The 18,948-nt window shown below is 40.1% G+C and overlaps 1 protein-coding gene across 2 annotated transcripts; it reads right to left on the bottom strand.

Moving 5' to 3' along the window:
* Positions 1-80: 80 nt before the first annotated feature.
* Positions 81-13,062, bottom strand: mybl2a (v-myb avian myeloblastosis viral oncogene homolog-like 2a). 2 transcript variants are annotated; one of them, XM_055222866.1, is made up of 14 exons: positions 12,898-13,040; positions 11,712-11,793; positions 10,726-10,797; positions 10,567-10,659; positions 9,920-10,140; positions 9,081-9,201; positions 8,930-8,980; positions 7,190-7,518; positions 6,275-6,731; positions 5,941-6,180; positions 5,435-5,674; positions 4,273-4,473; positions 2,607-2,762; positions 139-1,874 (listed from the first exon to the last, which is right to left on the bottom strand). In XM_055222866.1, the coding sequence occupies exons 2-14, from the start codon at positions 11,790-11,792 to the stop codon at positions 1,407-1,409; spliced, it is 2,730 nt and encodes a 909-aa protein (XP_055078841.1). In that variant the 5' UTR covers position 11,793; positions 12,898-13,040; the 3' UTR covers positions 139-1,406. The 2 variants fall into 2 exon arrangements, with proteins under 2 accessions (XP_055078842.1, XP_055078841.1); XM_055222867.1 differs by lacking the exon at positions 8,930-8,980 and having other exon boundaries at positions 81-1,874; positions 12,898-13,062.
* Between the last annotated feature and the right edge of the window lie 5,886 nt (positions 13,063-18,948).

Here is an 18,948-nt window from a genome sequence, read left to right as displayed (position 1 = left end):
AAATTGCTATTTGATATTTTTACAGACTTGCACAGCCCTTCTTCACACTCTCACAAAAAACAATAAAAAAAAATCCTCCCCTAAATATCAAAAACATTCAACTTTTATTTTTCTGTGGCACAGAAAGCATATGAAGCATAAGTATAAAACTTTAATTATGTATTATCAATATAAACAATATTTGGATATCCAATTTCACATTATTCATGATGAATCTTTACATTATTCATATCAAATGGTGAGACCTCTGTGTATAAAAGCACAGGAACTACAGAGACTAAATTCCAATTAACCGTTTAATTTACAATTGGACGTAAACACCACTATATACAGCCATTATCATATTTTTAGGAGGCAGTTATAAAGTAAACCAATCAATTATTCAGAGTTCAACTGAACCAGCGTCACTTTGCAGCTTTCATTTGAACAAAAAAAAACCTGTCCAAAATACAAAAAAATTGGCACCTGTGACATAGACCACTAAAGGGCCTGGATCTGATTCTGGCTTCTAAATCAGAAAAACGCATTGTATTCTAAAATGTAAATGCTGTCATTCGAGGAGAAATTATACTGAATTATTACATTTTAAGAGGTTGCAACTAGTGTTGTCACGATAATAAAATTTTAAACTTGATTTTGATACTAAGGGATAGACTCAATACTCAATACCAAAACCGATACAACGATGATAATTAAAAAGACTGAACTAGTCTTTAGACAATAGAATGTGATTTTTAACATTAAATCGTAGTGCTTTCTGTCATATTCCCATGTGTCTTATATGTGTGTAATCCTCAGTGTCCAGTAGGTTCATAGTGGTCCATGGGTGTATACTAGTCTATGTGTCTTATACTTGTGAAAGATACAGCTCAAGATCATTCTAAAGATATTCAGGAAAAGTTCATTTCTGTCCTGTGAATGTGATTTTTTAGTATCGATACCTGCTCAAATGAGTATCTAGACTTGAAACTAGTTTTAGTATCATATTAGTATCTGTCACCTGCCAAGGACAGAGAATTGTATCCAATCAGAGACTATGCTGAAGGTGAACCATGTGGATAGTTCTCATTCTGCATAGTCTCTCATTGGTAGTGATAATGAGCGGATCAATACCAAATTGATGCTGACAAGGTATTGAAAAGAATACAACATTGCATGCTAATATAAAAGAAAGTACTGTAATTTAATGTTGAAAATGACATTTTATAGATTAAATAAAGAGTGTTTATAATTATCATTGTGGTATCAGAATCGGTATTGATTATCAAGCCTATTTTTTGGTAGCAAAATGGAGTTTGAAATGTTTGTATCGTGACACTAGTGGGCAGGGCTAATTCTGAGTTCATTCTGAAACATGTCCGTCCCTCGTGGTTCAAAATCTGATACAGACCATATCCCACTAAGGTTCAAACCTTAGCGGGCTTCCTCACAGCACTTGTTTTCATAGCATCCTTGTACAGTAGCAGCCTCTCCGTGGTGTTGGGGGGGAGCCGATTCCTCCTAGCCCGCATGAGGCACGTGGACATGGGGTAGAGCCTATCGAAGCCCCCCGAAGTCACCGGGATGGCCAGCAACCTCCGCGCCAAGCTCTGCAGTCTGGGGAAGCGATGGGCGGACCTCCAGAACAGCAGGCAAGAGCTTCCAGAAGGGGGTGATTCAGACAGGTACGCCTCCAGTTCCGACACTTTTAGACACTTTTCAGGAGGCTCGGACAGGCTGCAGGGAGACTTCCGTTTGAGTTCACTTTTGAGATTAACGTGGTCTGAGCTGTCACTGGGTGGTGGTTGTGTGGTCATCTCTCGGCTCTCCTCTTTCACCTCTGGAGCAGGGCTGCAGTGGTCTCCATTCACGTCCACAGAAGAACTGGCTGAAGACTGTTAATACATAAAGAGTACAATTTATGAAATACCAGGTTTATATATTATCTGCATATATATTTAAAAGGTGCTGTACCTGTTTTTTAAGAATGTAAAAAACACAACTAGGTAATTTTGAATGATTTGCAGTGGTCATCCAAAGTTATTCCTCACTTACCTTATCTTTTAGTTGATGACCACTTTTCACAGCCACTTTTAGCTTTTAACAATGAGTGTTGTCTTACTTTTACCACGGCCACACTCATCAATATTTTTTAAAACCTCTGAACCTCTCTATTCAGTCGCTAAATTAGTTTGTCAATTACAATAAGCATGAACAAGCAGTTAATCGCCACTTAGCCACAGTAGTGTGCTACTATCGTAAACACAAGCACTGCGCTGATATTCGTCGTGGAGTATAAAAGAGAGTTCTAAATATTTTTACAGTTCATGTGACAGTCACATGTGATTAAAACTGAGCTTAATGTGCAGTTCTTCTTTAGGGGCACCTCTGCTCAGAGCTCACTGCTCAGCTCAGAGGCAAGTTGTCAAATAAGACGCAGTGCAGTTACAGTGGTATTGGCTCTTAGTATTGGCAGCTCATTGACCAGTACGAGTACTGGCATCTGGTACTGAACTGATACCTGACACTGGCACAGGTATCGGTGTATTACTTGGTACCGTATCTCAGTTCTATCACTATATACTCTTGATATATTAATTTTCTTTTGAATGCAACTAAAGACTCACCTCTGGGGCAGGGCTGGTGCGCTCTCCATTCTTCTCCACAGGAGAACTGGCTGAACACTGGATAGTAGATAAAGCTGCTTCAATGATAGTAGTGACCTCAGACTTGAATGGTGGGGTTAGGAAGTCAGTCTTCTCCTCTGTCTTTTCACAAAATGGCTGAAATGTACAATATTTTAAGTGATTAGGTGAAGAAGGTTGTTGGTATTTGTGGGTTTCAACTCCCTGCAGGACTTTTTTCCCATTCAAATAATATAATATTGTTAATTGCTATGGCATCGCTCCTAACTAACATAATGTTTTGCTTTTTCAAAGCAATTTTCAGAGTTTTACTGTGACAAGTCAAATTAATTGCAATCTACTGTTGCAAATTCTGTTCAACCAAAAATCTTTTCACAACTAGGACTATGCAGTTGATTAGATTTGAATTGTTATTACAATTATTGCTCGAATTAATTACAAAATATATAATGGTATATACAAAAATGAATAAATAAAATACAGTTCTAAAAAAGATGGCAGCAGCAAAGTCACTCATTTGATGTATAATGGCTTTCAAATCACATCAACCACAAAATATCAGTAAAAAGAACAAAAAATATTTATTTCTCTACAGGTTAACAACACATGTGTACTCCCTCAGTGGTCCAGGTCTGAGTAAAAGCCAAAACTAAAATCTGTCAACTGGACAAAACGTTATAAGAGTGAAGACGTTTCGCTGCTATTCCAAGCCGCTTCTTCAGTTCTGGTCAGATTATTGATGGATACTGCCTTATATTTATCTGAAGGGAGGAGCTAGCCTCTCAAACCATTTATTTTCTCTGGCTAAGATCTGTACCTCACTATCTTCATAGGAGTGGTCAGTGTCTTTGAGATGGAAATGTACAGCAGACTGGGGTCCTGAGCTGCTCTTGCAATGGTGTACACTACACTGAATGGAGTAGACCACATTACTTTGTTTATGGCTCAGGGTTTTGTCCTTTGGGTGAACAAGTTTCTGTCTTAAAGTGTTTGTAGTTTAGAAATAGGCAGGAATTTCATACCGTCTCAAAATTCTGGGAAGCTTTTCAGGCATACCAGTTGTGTAAGGAATAGTTACACCTTTCCTTCTAGGTTCAGATTGCCTGTTGGAAAAAGGAACTGTGGTGGGAACTGACGTTGTCGTAAACATCATTACAACAAACCGCATACTGTTGCCACAAGTAGTAGGGGTGCAACGATGGTGATTCTAAAAAATCCATCATGTAAGAACTATGATGCACAATTCACTCAGATTATAAAACTTCAGTCCCAGCTCCACACCTTCTTTCCATTCTTTTCTCTTTTCTGGTGCTGCTCATCATTATGTGCTGCTCACATTCTACAATCTGAAAACCACCAATTAGGGGTAACACGCACATGCATTTAAACTTAATATTTTGAACAAACTGAAAAAAAAATTGTAGTGATCCTACCTCTGAAGTCCACCTGTCTACGTTTTCAATAAAATAGAAGAAACTCTATAAGTTTAATCAATTAGATATTTTTTCCCAAATCGTTCAGCCCTGTAATGGTGGATAAAATATTCACTGAAAATATCTATGTAATCCCTCAGTGGTCTAGGCAAACTCTTCACTATATTCACTGAAGAGGAGCATTTCTACATTGAGGTGCAGGTGTGTGGCAGTACCTGCAGCTTGAGCCTGGGGTCCAAAACAGTGGCTATGAGCAGGTCTCTGTGGTGGAGCAGGCCCTGACAGTGAGCCTGCAGGCCGGTCCTCAGAGCCTTGCAGAAGTCCGTGTATCTGCTCTCACTGCTGCATAAGGCTCTGTCCAGCTGGAGTACAGAGGGGATGAGGCTGCCAAGGGAAGCGCCGTTTCCCTGGAGAGTCTGAGGATAAACAAGAGACAATGTAAAACAATTAGCACAACAGTGCATTGGTGGCAAACGGTCTTCCTTAAAATGACTTCAGCTCATTCAAAAATAGACAGTCATTGATGATTATAATGCTTTTCATGTATTATTGAATATGTTTCAAGCAAAATCTACTTTTTTGGCACTTTCTACCTTAACATTGTTCCCTCATTAAAAACATGGCTGAAGAGGTTTTAAATGCCATCCATACATGTTTGATAATCTACCAATCTCTCCCGGCCTCTATTCCAACCCTTCTTATGGTTATGATTGTGATTCTGTCCAAAGCTCAGCCTATGTCACCAATGCTCCCACACAGCAATTTTTGTAAACATTAAAGAAAAAGTATACAAGAGAAGGAATATAAACAACAAAAGGTAACATGGTGATGTAAATATGTTATGTGTTAACAATTAATACACCATAGAAGTGTAACACCCCCTCTTACGGTGAGTTTATGTTAGTGAGTTATGTTGTCCTTAGACTCCCCATCTCCAGGCCCTAAATCCTGATTGAATTTTTTTTGATGGACAACTTCACTAACAATCAAATAAATCATCATAATTTAACCATAAAATGTACCAACCCAGATTCAGATTAAAAGTGTAACAAGTTGACTCAAATACAGACATACAGAACTAGTGTATTTTCACTACACGTCAACGAGTGCACAGCCCAGATAATAATCAATTAATAATCATTAAAGGTGCATAACCCGATTTTTACAAATATTTATTCAGTTTAAATTGTTTTCCGATGTCCAAATTCAATCCTCACTTTCCCAATGCGTCGTAATTGTTCACTCTGAAAGTTATGAAAAAGTTTTGCGATCACAGTAACAACAACTAACAACTAGCATGCACTTCTTGTTTTGTGAGTGATATACCTGTTTATAAATAGATCCTCACTGCACACAGCGATCTTAGCATTATTTTACCTGTAGGGCAGCCTCAAAAGGCCCCAGCAGTCCCAGGAGGTCCACCAATTGCTCCCGTGTGACTGACAGGTGCGGGACATTAGCCGGATCACGGGCTTCTGTCCGGGCCTGGGTCAGGACACTCATCACACGGCTCCAGGTGGATTCCTGCACCAGCCGCCGTAGACACAACAGCATGGAGTTCCACCTGCAGCTGCTGGGCGGAGGCCACAAGAGCGCCCCACACTCCTTCATCAGGACCTACACAGCACAGGACATTTTGATTATCATGTATGGACAGTGAATGAGTAATGAACTACAGCCAAACACTGAGACGCTTGACATAATATAGACCATGTGTATTTTTTCAGAATCATATCTTTTTGCAATATTTTTACTAAAACCACGGAAGGAAAGCCTATATTAAGACTTTATAGCTGTAGTAGCATCAGATTTTGATTGGACAATGATTGTGCAGTTGGTTGGTTTCATTTTGACAGTAATCTGTCAAAAAAAATGTGTGTCACCTCGTTCCAGTAGGCCTTGCTCCTGAAGAAGGTCACCACTTTATGGAGCTGAGAGAACAGGTCCTCCACCTCTCTGGAGCTCTTCAGAGCCTCCTGGATGACCTGCTGCAGCGTGTGGCCTACACAGTTATGCCTGGAGCCCATATGAAGCTTGCAGAATGGAGAGTCATCCTCAGAGAGCTGGTCTGTGAGAAAGGACACCATCTCCTCTCCCTCCACCTCTGCCCTGTTCAGTAGCAGCTACACCACAAACACAGGGGTGACATTTATGTGGATTACGTTCTCTTTTGATATGCGAAAGTGTTAATGAAATAAACTGAGCTCTGACACTCACCTTGTAGTCACAGAACAAGCTGTTCGTGGCCAGTGCGTGCTTGGCGTTGTTGGTCAGGACGTAGCCGATTCGCTGTGGGAAGATGCCATAGCTCAACAGCACCCCCTCCAGTTCTCGAGACAGTGATGCGCTCAGGTCTTGGTGCCTAAGGTGTCTGAAGGCTACGACAGGGCGGCGGAGCTGCCAGGACTCATTGATGAAGTGCAGCTGGACGAGAACCATGGGCTCGTCCAGAGGAGAGGAGCCAGACCCCGCCCATAGGTCCACAGAGACATGGATCAGTCCCTCTCCCTCCTGGCACTGAGCCAGACAGGCCTTGAGATCCCGGATGAGCTGGGGTTTGTAGATCCTCTCCACATCACCATACAGCCGTAGCCCCATTGCACGCTGGGACAGTCTGTTGTACTGAGGGCACATCATGCCCATGAAGGAGCGGAACCCTGCACCCTCCACAAAACTGTCAGGCAAAAACAATGTCAGTAAATTTATCAGGCACTCCTCAACCCAGCCACATGGAGTCCAGGTGAATGCTCAGGGCTGGAATACTTTTGAAACAAATGATTGCTTTAAATTGATAATTACAGAGTTATGTTGAGCAGAGAAAACCCTGCACAATGGGACTATTAGTCCCAAGGCTGAAACTATTGCATAGATTGACTTGGACAATTTATAATGACCAATTCAATAAGACTATTAACCATCTGGCCTCACTCTTTTACAAACGGCAGAAATTCAGTCAGATGAATTCATTAATGTGAGAAGCAGAGTTTAAGATGACTTGGATTTTTTATTCATTGCCGTTTACACAAATCTATTCTCATCTATACAGGGAACCAGGAGCACTTGACCTGACTCTACAGTGCTTCCAGAATGTGAATCAAACTTTTTAAGACGACACATGTGTAGTGACATCACCTGAGAGGCAGCATGTCCTCAGAGATCATCCTCAGAGCAGCCTCCTCCAGCTTCTTCTGGTCCACTGCTGCTGAAGGAGCCCTGCCCGGAGACATACTGGGTCTGGGACATGGCCTAGAGCTTGGACTAGGTCTAGAGCTGGGGACTGGTTTAGACCCTGGACTAGGTTTAGAGCTGGGAGCTGGTTTAGACCCTGGACTAGGTTTAGAGCTGGTTGGGCCTTGGGCTGACAGGGGACTCTTGGAGGTTACGATGTTAGCAGAAGGGATCACAGGCTTTAGCTTAGCTTTCTGAGGCTCTCCTTCTTTAGGCTGTGTCTCCACATTGGTCTGAAATAAAATATACGGCTTAAACCAGAAGTTTACACTGTATAAAAAGACACATGTACATGTACCGTATCGTTTCATTCTAAAACATTGACTTTGTTATCCTTAAGCCACTTTCTAACCAGTTTAGCAGTATGCTTCAGGTCACTGTTCATTTGGAAGACTCGTTTGCGCCTAAGCTTTAGCTTCCTGGTTGATGTCTTGAAATGTTGCTTCTTCCTTTCCTCACAATGTTATCTGTTTTGTGCATCAGTCCCTCCTGCAGCAAAACAACCCCACAACATGGTGCTGGCACCCTCGTATTTCAAAGTTGGGATGGCGTTCTCAGGCTCACAAGCTCCCCTCTTTTTCCTCCAAACGTAACGATGCCAAACAGTTCAATTTTAGTTTCATCAGACCACAGGACATGTCTCCAAAAATTAAGATCTTTGTCCCTGTGTGCATTTGCAAATAATAATCTGTCTTGTTTATGTTTCTTTTAGAATAACAGCTGGTTCATTCAGAGTGTCCTTTCAGTCCATGTCGGTACAGTCCTCGTTTCACTGTGGATAATGACACACTCTTACCAGCTTCAGTAGCATCTTCACAAGGTCTTTTTGTTCTAGGGTTGATATTCACATTTTGGACCAAGGCAATTCATCTCTGGGACACAGAACCCGTCTCCTTCCTCAGTGCTGTGATGGCTGGACTATAATAGTTTTAACAGATGAACGTGGCATCTTTAGGCATCTGGAAATTGCACCAAGGATGAACCAGACTTGTCCAAAACCACAATTCTCTTCCTGATACCTTGGCTGATTTCTTTTGACTTTCTCCATGATGTTACATAAAGAAGCAGTGTGTTTCAGGTGTGTCTCTAATGAACTCAAATGTCAATAAACCTATCAGAAACTTCCAAACACATGACAGCATCATCATGGGTTGTTTAAATGCATAATAATCTTACTGTATGTAAACTTGAAAAATTGTCTAAAAAAATCCTTCTCTCATTATTCTGGCATTTGGCAAATAGAAATAATTTTGGTAATCCTTATTGACCTAAAACAGGAACAGTTTAGTCTGATTTCATGTCAGACAGTGAGAGAAAAAGCATGTCTTTTTGTATAGTGTATGTAAACTTCTGGTTTCAACAGTACTACTGTATGTTCACTGCATGCCAATGTAACCACAGCCCAGATAATCAATTAATGATTATTAAAAGCGTATTACAAAATTTTTACAAACATTATATTTTAAATTGTTTTCAGGTGTTCAAAGGCAGGCAGACCATTATTTACAGTATAAACACAATTATGCTCCTTGCAATTAAAGCTATACTTTTTGGTTATAAAAAAGCAGCAAGTGTAGCTCTGTGATTGGTTAAGAGGAAAGGGTCAAGTCAGTTGAAAGTTTGACCAAAGAGGAGAGGACTCACTTTGGGTGTGATTGGTTCAGTGTCTAAAACAACATCACACTTAAATTCTTCCTGTTAAACAAATACACAAGCAGAATAATAAAATACTCTTTAATATATATTGTTTTATGCACTAATTTCCTAAAGATTCAGTATTATGTAAAGGCAGTACCTCTCCTTCCTCGATCTTCCTGAGGTCCAGCTTGATGTCCTCAGCCTCCTTCTTGAACACACCTTGCTCTGCCAGGCGTTTGATGGTGGAGTACCAGTGGTTCTTCACAGAGTTGTCTGTTCTATATAAGAAAGTATAAGTAACTAAAAGACTATAAACTAGACTTTGAGAAGAAAGAACTGCCCAGATGAACCAAAACAAACATGGCAATGGCAACAGATGTACTTCGGCCTATTTTAGCAAAAATACGGACAATTTCATTTTTGAAAACATGCAGAGGGAAGTGCTTTGTGTAGAACTCCATTCACGGTTCTACACATATCAATATGACATGAACCAGGTTCAGTTTCTTTGGGAAAAGTCAATTCAGCTTTATCTTTACTACCACATTTTATACATATGGAAGACATCCAAATTATGATGGGCGGCTACTTGTCCTTCTCTCAGTGAGATTCATGATGAAGTTTTTTCAAATGGTTTTCACTTCACAGCAGTGTCATGTCAGGGTCAAGAAATACCAAAAAGTGCAAAGCAGTGATGTAAGCAAATGGTGGCTATTTTAAGATGTTTTAAATCTAAAACACGTTTGAGTTATTTTGAGTTTATTTTTTGTTTACTACATTCCACATGCGTCATTCATAGTTTTGATGCCTTCAGTGAGAATCTACAATGTAAATTATCATGGAAATAAAGAAGAAACTTTTCACTGTTGTGTAAATATATTGATTTGAACAAACCTATTTGGCTTTGCTGTGCCATTAAGAGTTATAGTTTAAGTAACCTTTCTATATTTATGCACCAACTAAAGTGTCATGACTATGAGTCCTGGTAGTCCTGACCTTCCAGGGAGCAGCCTGGCAATGTCGGCCCAGCGATTGCCCATCAGAGCCTGGGCCTTGTAGATAATGAGATCCTCCTCTTTGGTCCAGCAGCTCTTGTTGATGAGAGGATCCAGGTGGTTGACCCAGCGCTCGCGACACTGCTTCCCCAGGCGCCCGTGCAGGTGTTTGGCTATGAGCTGCCAGCTCTTTGTCCCGAACTTGGTCACAAGGTCTATGATCTGTCAACAGTATTATGCCATATTAAGCATAACAATTCTTTTTTTATGGCACAAGTACAAAATAAGTCTCTTAGATTACACTCATCACAACATGAGCTTATGGACCAGTCAAAATTTTATGGTGAAATTTGCAGTTTAACTTTTAGATTGCTTTTGTTCTGATTTGTTGACCTTGTTCAAGGTTAATAACTCTGTAATTACTGGGCCTATCCACGTGAAACAAAAACTGGAACAAAATTCAAGACTTTTCTGTCAGCGTAAATAAACCACAGTGAAACATTTTTATATAATTTCTACAGAAAGTGATATCATTTTTCAACCCTATCACCAAAACATGAGAGTTGTCAGCTGAAAGGACTTGAAATTTGTGTGAAATTATGACATCATCAATTAAATAACATGAACATAACCTATAGCATCCCCCACCTTCTGGTCTTCCTCCTCGGTCCAGTAGCCTTTTACTAGAACTGGATCCAGGCTCCTGCTCCATCGGTTCATGCACTGTGTCTCCGATCGCCCCTATCAGAAAAAGCATTCATAATAGTAAAAAAAAAAACAATAGCCCCCACATCTCACCGAACTTACAGGTAAAAAATTGGAAACAGTTTTCCAGTCTTCCTTTCCAAAATTACTGACGAGGATTTTGAGGTTTTCGTCCTAAACAGAAAAGAAATTGTTTGCATTAACATTTCAACTACAGTGAAATAGTGTACTTTAAGAAAAATAGAGTCATCACTTATATTTGATATTAAAGCAGTTTTAAAAGTGCAGTATGTAACTTTTCTGGTGGAGAGTCTGACAACTGATTATTGTCTCTATGGAGATGTTACCATTTGCCAAAAAATGCGTTAAATAGCGTCAAAACTATTTATCGCCATGGAGACAAGCAGGTGATTTGAGCAATAAAATAACACCTGTAATGGAATAAATGCACGTGTAATGGCAACAGGTAATCACTGCTCTATAGCACTATGCCATGAGCATCACCATAGCAATGGATAAACAAATGAATTACTGTTAAAGGACTAGCCTCAGCATCAACAGAAAAAACGAATGCCTTGAACATCGATAGACAGTCAAAAGGTTGTCGGTTGTTGATTTAAAAGTGATCTGTTTTCAGTTTGTGGGTATAAGTCAATTAAACCACTCAGAGCAGTGTGTTACACTCTTTCACTTCCCAGAGTAACACCAGGACGCAAAGTCTAAACCAGACATGGGCAAACTATGGCCCAGGGTCCACACATGGCCCTTTAGGCTTATTATTATGGCCCGCTGAAAGTGAACAAATCATATTGAAATAGGTAAGGGTAAACCTTCTTCAATGTTTTTATGATGTGTTTATTCAACTAAAATTTAATAAATTAATTCTTAATTTAATTAATGCATTTGGAAAACAATGAGCCTTGCATATTCATGCTTTCTAAACTTTTTCCAGGCCAAATCTCGTGTGTGTGTGTGTATGTGTGTGTGTGTGTGTGTGTGTGTGTGTGTATATATATATATATATGTATAAAGTTTGCCCACGCCTAGTCTAGACTGCTCCTCATTGTTTAATCTTTACTTAAATATACCTCTTCTTGAGTCCATTTGACTTTTTTGTCCGAGTCGGAGTCACTTTCATGGCAAACCTCGATATCTCCATCTTGATCCATGCTGTGAGCACACAAACAGTCTACATCAACTCAAACTATGAAATACAGTCAATAACTAAATAAATCACTCAAATGCTCACCTATTACTTTGAAAATATTTACACACGATTTTGAGCACTTTATTTAGTTTAAACTGTCAGAAAAATAAGCCAAATTCAGTAAAAGTTAATCCCTATTCAAATTACATATAAGTGAAATAAATAATTATCTCCACATCTTAAAATACAAAATCTTCCAAGACCCTTCAAAGATACTCAATCATTTGGTTTAGATCATTTATAATGTGTGTTTAATAATAATGTTTGTTCATTCCTACATTTTATTTTGAAACAGTGCTTTCTATCCTTTAGAGTTATAAAACCCAATAAATAAATAAACAAATATATAAATAATTATTTGAGGGTTTGAGGGGTTTTTTGGCCTTCTCAACCCTTTGTACTTTTCTTTACAACTTTTGACTTCTGAACATCTAAATCATAACTAATGTAAAACTATGATAAATATTTAGCACATGCACTATCCCACCAAACCAAGTCAGAATCTGAGAAACTTGAAAACCTGTCAACTTCATGGTTGAAATGTGCAGCAGATGGAGAAAGGTTAATTCCTCACCAAGCAACCACAATGTAAACAAAAGATGGGATTTGGGTGTCATACATAAAAAAAAAAAACAACTTAACGCTACGTTCTGTAAGTTTCAACGTTTCCTTTCAACTTTTCTCCACAAACAGCCACTTAACTGATGTAAAACTATGATAAATATTTACTACAGTATATTTACTACAGTATATTTACTACAGTATATTTACTACAGTATATTTACTACTCCACTTCCACCAAACCAAGTCCCACATAGAAACATGGAGCTTGTTCCTGTGTTACCATGGACACAGTCAGCTTCAAAGTCGAGTTAAACTAAATACTTAACAGTCCCTGATCCTGTTTCAACGGAACACACTGGCTTTATTTTAAACTATACAAGTTATTTCCATCCATTTCCAGCTTTAGTGAACTCCTCACAAAGAGATCCGGCTCTTAGCTAACAGGCTAAGTCACAAACATAAACTTAGCTCATTCCAGCTCAAATGTATCACCGCGCGCTCACCTTCGCTCCTTGGAGGGTACAAAATGTCCTTTAAACCTCCAAAGTGTGCAACAGTTTGGGATCTATTCAGGTGAAAAACTTTGCAGACAACAGGCTAAGCTAACGTGGCTAGTTTCACTCTTCTCCTCCAAGGAAACAACGGTCGCGCGTCTCATCCACGTGTGCGCCAAGAACAGCGCCCCCTGTCACACATTACACACATTACACACATTACACACATTACACACATTACACACATTACACACATTACACAGCACCCACAGTTCATCTGTGTGTGTGTGGGGGGGGGTGTGTGCGTGCGTGGGGGTGTGTGGGTGTGTGTGTGTGCATGTGCGTGAGTGTGTGTGTGTGGCGTGGACAGCTCTTTCTTCTTAATCATAACACAGATGGAGTGCACAGCAAAAGACAAGCACACACACTTTGAATACTGTTTAATGAAGTATTATAATAGGGCCCTTTAAAGGCGACATTGTGTGTTCTGAATAACGGGAGGCAGATACGTGCTTTGCAGAAACTCCTTTACAGATATAGATATAGATGATATGATAATAATAATATAATATAAATAATGTTACTTATGTATAAAGTAGTGGTCCTACTCAGTAATAACTTAACATCTGATTTATAGTTTGAAATTAATGTAATTTGAACGACAAGTTGAGGCCAAGATCAAACATACATGTGTTTGTGTACAGTGTGTGTTCATTTGGATCCACCAGTGAAGAGACCAGAGGATTAGTGTTCTAAAACACAAACATATCATGTGCATGCATGTAAGCCTGTGGTTATAAATGTTAAGCTTCACTTCAGATGTCAAGAGCCTGTGTCATGTGGTTTTGTCATGCCCGGGGCCTTTGTCAAGAGAATGAAACACTATTATCTAGTTGTAACGTAGGCTAGCCGTTAGCGGTAGGAGGTGTGACAGAAGACAGCAGCACGGGTGTGGTCCACAATTTTTTTATTTCTTTCTCCCATCAATTATTAAAGTGCCAGGTGCATTGTGCAAATGGAGGTCAGAGGAGCAGCATCATCTCCAGCAGCAGAACATGGTTTGATGGTTGCAGGCGCCTTTTATCCTGTTCCTCTAACTGGACTATACTACTATTAATTACTAGGGGTATTTAAAAACTAGCCTTAGCTCTTTAAAACTCAAACCTCCATAAAACCCAATAAACCCATAACCCAAATCAACATTATACATATTAAAATACATAAACCCTAAAACCAAACACCAAATGTACTTAAAACCCATAAACCATTTAAAAATGCCCAACATGTCTCCCCTACACCTCCCCCGCCTTGGTCCTGCCCCGGAACCTTTTTAAGGGAGCTTGTTTGCCTGGGGATCTCTTTGACACCTGGGCTGTGTCTCAATTCGCCCACCTGGCCTTAGAATCACCATTTGAAGGGCGGTTCGAAGGGCAGTGACGTGATTTCCGGCACGACAAGGGCTGTCCCATTTCAACGCACCCGACTGAATGTGCCCACAAACCTGCCCTTCCCTTTGCACCGTTTCCATGGAGATCGGATGTAACCAAAGCGTGCATCCATGCACACTTCACACACTTCTATATCCCGTCATGCACCGCGGCTACGCAAAAAAGAGAACAAAATGGAGTCCGTTGCGCAAAACACGTTCAAATGTGCGTACTGATTTACCTCATCTACAACAGTGTGACATGAAACTGTTAAATCTGAATAAAGATCTGTACAGTGTGTTTGATGATTAAAAAGGAGGAGAGTTACATGGAATAAAGGAATGTGCAGTTATTGCTAGACAATAAGAGACATTATTATCATTAGAAATTATTACTGCAATAAGAATAATGTAAGAATGTTTGTTTCTATTGTAAGTGTCAAAGACCAAGAGACTGAAACGTAAAGTCAGAAGAGTTTAATGATCCACACAGGTAATGTGAACAATGAAGCAACGGACTCTCAGGAAAGGACAGAACAGACAGAACAGACAGAACAGACAGAACAGACAGAACAGAGTCCTGAGACGTGCACAAAATCTTCCTGTGTTCCGGTACATTCCATAGGTCTGCACTCCCTCGTGGGCACGTGTCATTTACCTTAGTGTTAGTAAATCAAGACACTAGTTTGATGTAGCTGCACTGCTAGAAAATACCTTATAATAATCAGATGAAAAGAACTGGCACGGCACAGAAGGGAAACAGCGCCCTCTACTGTTATTAAAGTGGTGTAGCCACTGGCCAAAATACCGAATGTTAAACTGCAATATCCCACTATATGTACAACTAATCAGTGTCTCTGGTTTATAGACTATGAATGTGAAAATGATATTGTTACCTCTGTCTCTGTTATTACGTTTTCACAAGGTTTATTTTGTTAAAGTTATGAAGTAGCTACAATTGAGGAAAAAAATCACCTCGAACGTTATATTTGCCTATTGATATTCAATCTAAACAGAAAGAAACGGCTGTGACGACGACATCTTGACTTTTTTTCTATTAAATAATAAATCATTAAAAATAACGTACGTAATGTGCGTATCGTACGCTCAAAGACAGAGGTGGAAGTGCGGTCCGTGGTGTGGACCTGTCCCACTTCAGCAAGATGGCGGCTACACTGAGGAGGGTAGATTCTCGACCGGAACCTTCAAACTACACTTTTGAAGAGTACTTCGTAAGGACCCTTGAAGGGTGCATTTGGCGAATTGAGACACAGCCGGTAAATTAAGGCGCAAAAATATTCTCAAACAAACGCAGGGCGATTACGTCCAAAGACGCGCGCGTTCTGACGTAGGCGCGCGCTGCGCTCTTGTTGCCAAGTGCATCTTGTTGCCAAGTGCATCTTGTTGCCAAGTGCATCAAAACAAATCAAGATCAAAAACCTGCATTTGTGCGCTTCATTCGAGGATTTCTTGAGAAAGGAGACCAAACTTCAGGACATTTTCACCCAGACTTGTACTGACCACCCCCTGACTCGGACAACGAGACCTCTCTGAGGACTTCAAGACTTTTCTGAGACCTACCAGACTTTTCTGTGGACCAGAGGCGAGGTTTGACTGTTTCCCTGTTAATGTTAGTCCCTATGGGATTGACTTATTACCTATGACCTTATTACTCAAAAAACAACCACTACTTAAGACAAAATATCTTTTATCAAAGTCTATATCATGTTTATGGTCAGTTTACTTACGTGAGTTCAAACAAAACCATGAAACCTGCAGCAGGTCACAGAGCACTGAGCTCTACTAGAGCCTAATAGTGACTATTGTCAGCGTATACAAGGAGAAAAGTCATCAAACATGTACTTTTAGGCATCCAAACACTGTTAGGCCCAGAAAATGTGGCTTTTTTTCTCATTTTATTAAGGATATAAAATATTTTAAACGTGTAGATTAATTTTCTGAGACTCTTAACACATTCAGTAGCCTACAAAGTTTTGTCATGTTTGTATTGCACAGCTGGTACTCAAACACATTTGCCATTGGCAAAGTGGGAGTATGAACATGTCACTTTATACAATGAAATAGTCTAAAACAAAACCAGTGTGCTGGAGTGGGCAGACGAGAGGACTTCATGGCTCGTCTTAAGTGTCACATTAAACCGTGTAAAGAGGCTCTTTGCCTCCACCTGCTGTTCATTTGACATGTCACCTGCTTTAGGGGTGTGTGCTGGGCAGTGGACGCTAATCGACTAATCGTGACTTAGTTGATGATGTATTTAAAAAGTCACAATGTACAATAGAAATAATCATGGGACTAGTTGTCTAATCAAAAATACCATCACTGAGGCATAAGTCAGTGATGTAGTAGACTACTAAAATAATCGTTAGTTAGTGCCCCAGTAGTGTCATTTGTGTCATTTGGCAAGACACTACACCTCACACATTTGCCTGTGGGATCTATTGTGGCGATTGTAGATTGTTTGCAGCCACATCTTTGTCAGGCAGCCACATCTTTGTCAGTCTGCCCAGGGCAGCTGTTATGAGAGTAGGTTATGACCCAAGTGTTTTTGAGGAATGTACGAATAATATTCATATATAATGTATATGTAACGTACAAATGGATGCAGTTCCTGGAGCTGTGTGAAAGTGTCATTATAATGGCCCTGAGCCGCCCTGACCATAATAATCAATGGTATGTCTAATGTGGCTGTCTTTTACTTTGTATGTTGTTTTTCCATTTATGGACCAAATAAACTTTATGTCTGAAATAAATCGTATAAAGCCACTTAGTTACCATTTTGTATTTGTTAAATATCATATTTTAAAGTAAATGCCTGAGAAACTACTACAGCTTATAACTATTTAAAATAAAATAAAACAAAGGAAACTGCATGTCATTTTTGCACATTTTATTACTAAATACAATCAAATAATGTAATATTTTGTAGAAATAAAATTAACTATTAGTTTTAAAATGATTGTATATGGTCAGCACATGAGTGGAAGGTTGAGGGCTCCATCAGCTGGTCATTCTCAAAGTGGTGGTGGGCCTCATATAAAACAAATATATAAACATGAATCTGAAATCATCTTAAGCTTGTAAAAGTTGAATAGTTAAATATAAATGTTATTTGTGCATCTCTGAATCAGTAAGAAAGATAACATTATTATTAAATATGTAAACCTAAAATGACATATGTTTGCAGAGAATGAATAATGACTTCATTGCCAAGGAGTACACAAGTAGGAATGTGACTAAAAGTACAACATGTGTTAAAAAAACAAAAACAAAACAAAAAAACAGTAGCATAAGATCCCTTCTGTATGCATTTCCATTTCAAATTGAAAAAAAAAAAAATCTAATTGCGGAAAAAAAATCTAATTGGGGAAAAAAAATTCAAGCATTTAATTTCAAGTTTAAAAGTGTAAAAGGTGAACCTGACAGATGCGGGACAGGCGCAGGGGAAGGCGCAGTGCAGTCTCTCTCTTTCGGACGAGAAAAAAGCAGCTTCTCCTGTTTGGATCCAGTGGTCCTGCTGGTCAGTTTCCACATTGTGATTTACATTCACAATATTAGTATAAGTCAAGTTTCTACGCTGCTTTTTGGAAAAACACGTCGAATAAACACGAGATGAGAAAGCAACGGAACTTTTGGGCCAACGACAGTGACACCTTCACTCACATCCACCTCCAGCCTGGCGCACCACGCGGTCAAAAACAACCGCTCAAGGCTCAACTCCAACACGCCACAAGATCCTCACGGGGCTGACGGGGCTCTGTGCTCCACGGGGCTGACGGGGCTCTGTGCTCCACGGGGCTGACGGGGCTCTGTGCTCCACGGGGCTGACGGGGCTCTGTGCTCCACGGGGCTGACGGGGCTCTGTGCTCCACGGGGCTGACGGGGCTCTGTGCTCCACGGGGCTGACGGGGCTCTGTGCTCCAGTGCCACAGGTCTGTGCGGGTTGGTCCGCGGTGCGCACGGCTCATCTGTGGCTTGTTCTGCAGGCACGTCCCTCGTCTTCCACCAGCCATAAAACACTAGTGGGCGTCTCACAGGTGTGCTGAAAGCGCTGAGCGCAATGTAAAAGGCGGAGAGTAGCTTATAAAAAAGGAACGCGCGAATTTAAAATGCAAGTCCAACAAACTCTACAAATAAATAAATGCGCTTCAAAATAAAATCATAAAATTACGCCGTATTACACAACCATTAGCCAATTATTTAAGGCGCAAAAATATTCTCAAACAAACGCAGGGCGATTACGTCCAAAGACGCGCGCGTTCTGACGTAGGCGCGCGCTGCGCTCTTGTTGCCAAGTGCATCTTGTTGCCAAGTGCATCTTGTTGCCAAGTGCATCAAAACAAATCAAGATCAAAAACCTGCATTTGTGCGCTTCATTCGAGGATTTCTTGAGAAAGGAGACCAAACTTCAGGACATTTTCACCCAGACTTGTACTGACCACCCCCTGACTCGGACAACGAGACCTCTCTGAGGACTTCAAGACTTTTCTTAGACCTACAGACTTTTCTGAGGACCAGAGACGAGGTTTGACTGTTTCCCTGTTAATGTTAGTCCCTATGGGATTAATTTATTACCTATGACCTTATTACTCAAAAAACAACCACTACTTAAGACA

Source organism: Periophthalmus magnuspinnatus, chromosome 7 (assembly GCF_009829125.3).
Source record: "Periophthalmus magnuspinnatus isolate fPerMag1 chromosome 7, fPerMag1.2.pri, whole genome shotgun sequence".
Lineage (NCBI taxonomy): Eukaryota > Metazoa > Chordata > Actinopteri > Gobiiformes > Gobiidae > Periophthalmus > Periophthalmus magnuspinnatus.
The sequence above is the reverse complement of the archived record's forward strand: the minus strand, read 5'-3'. Positions and strand labels throughout refer to the sequence as shown.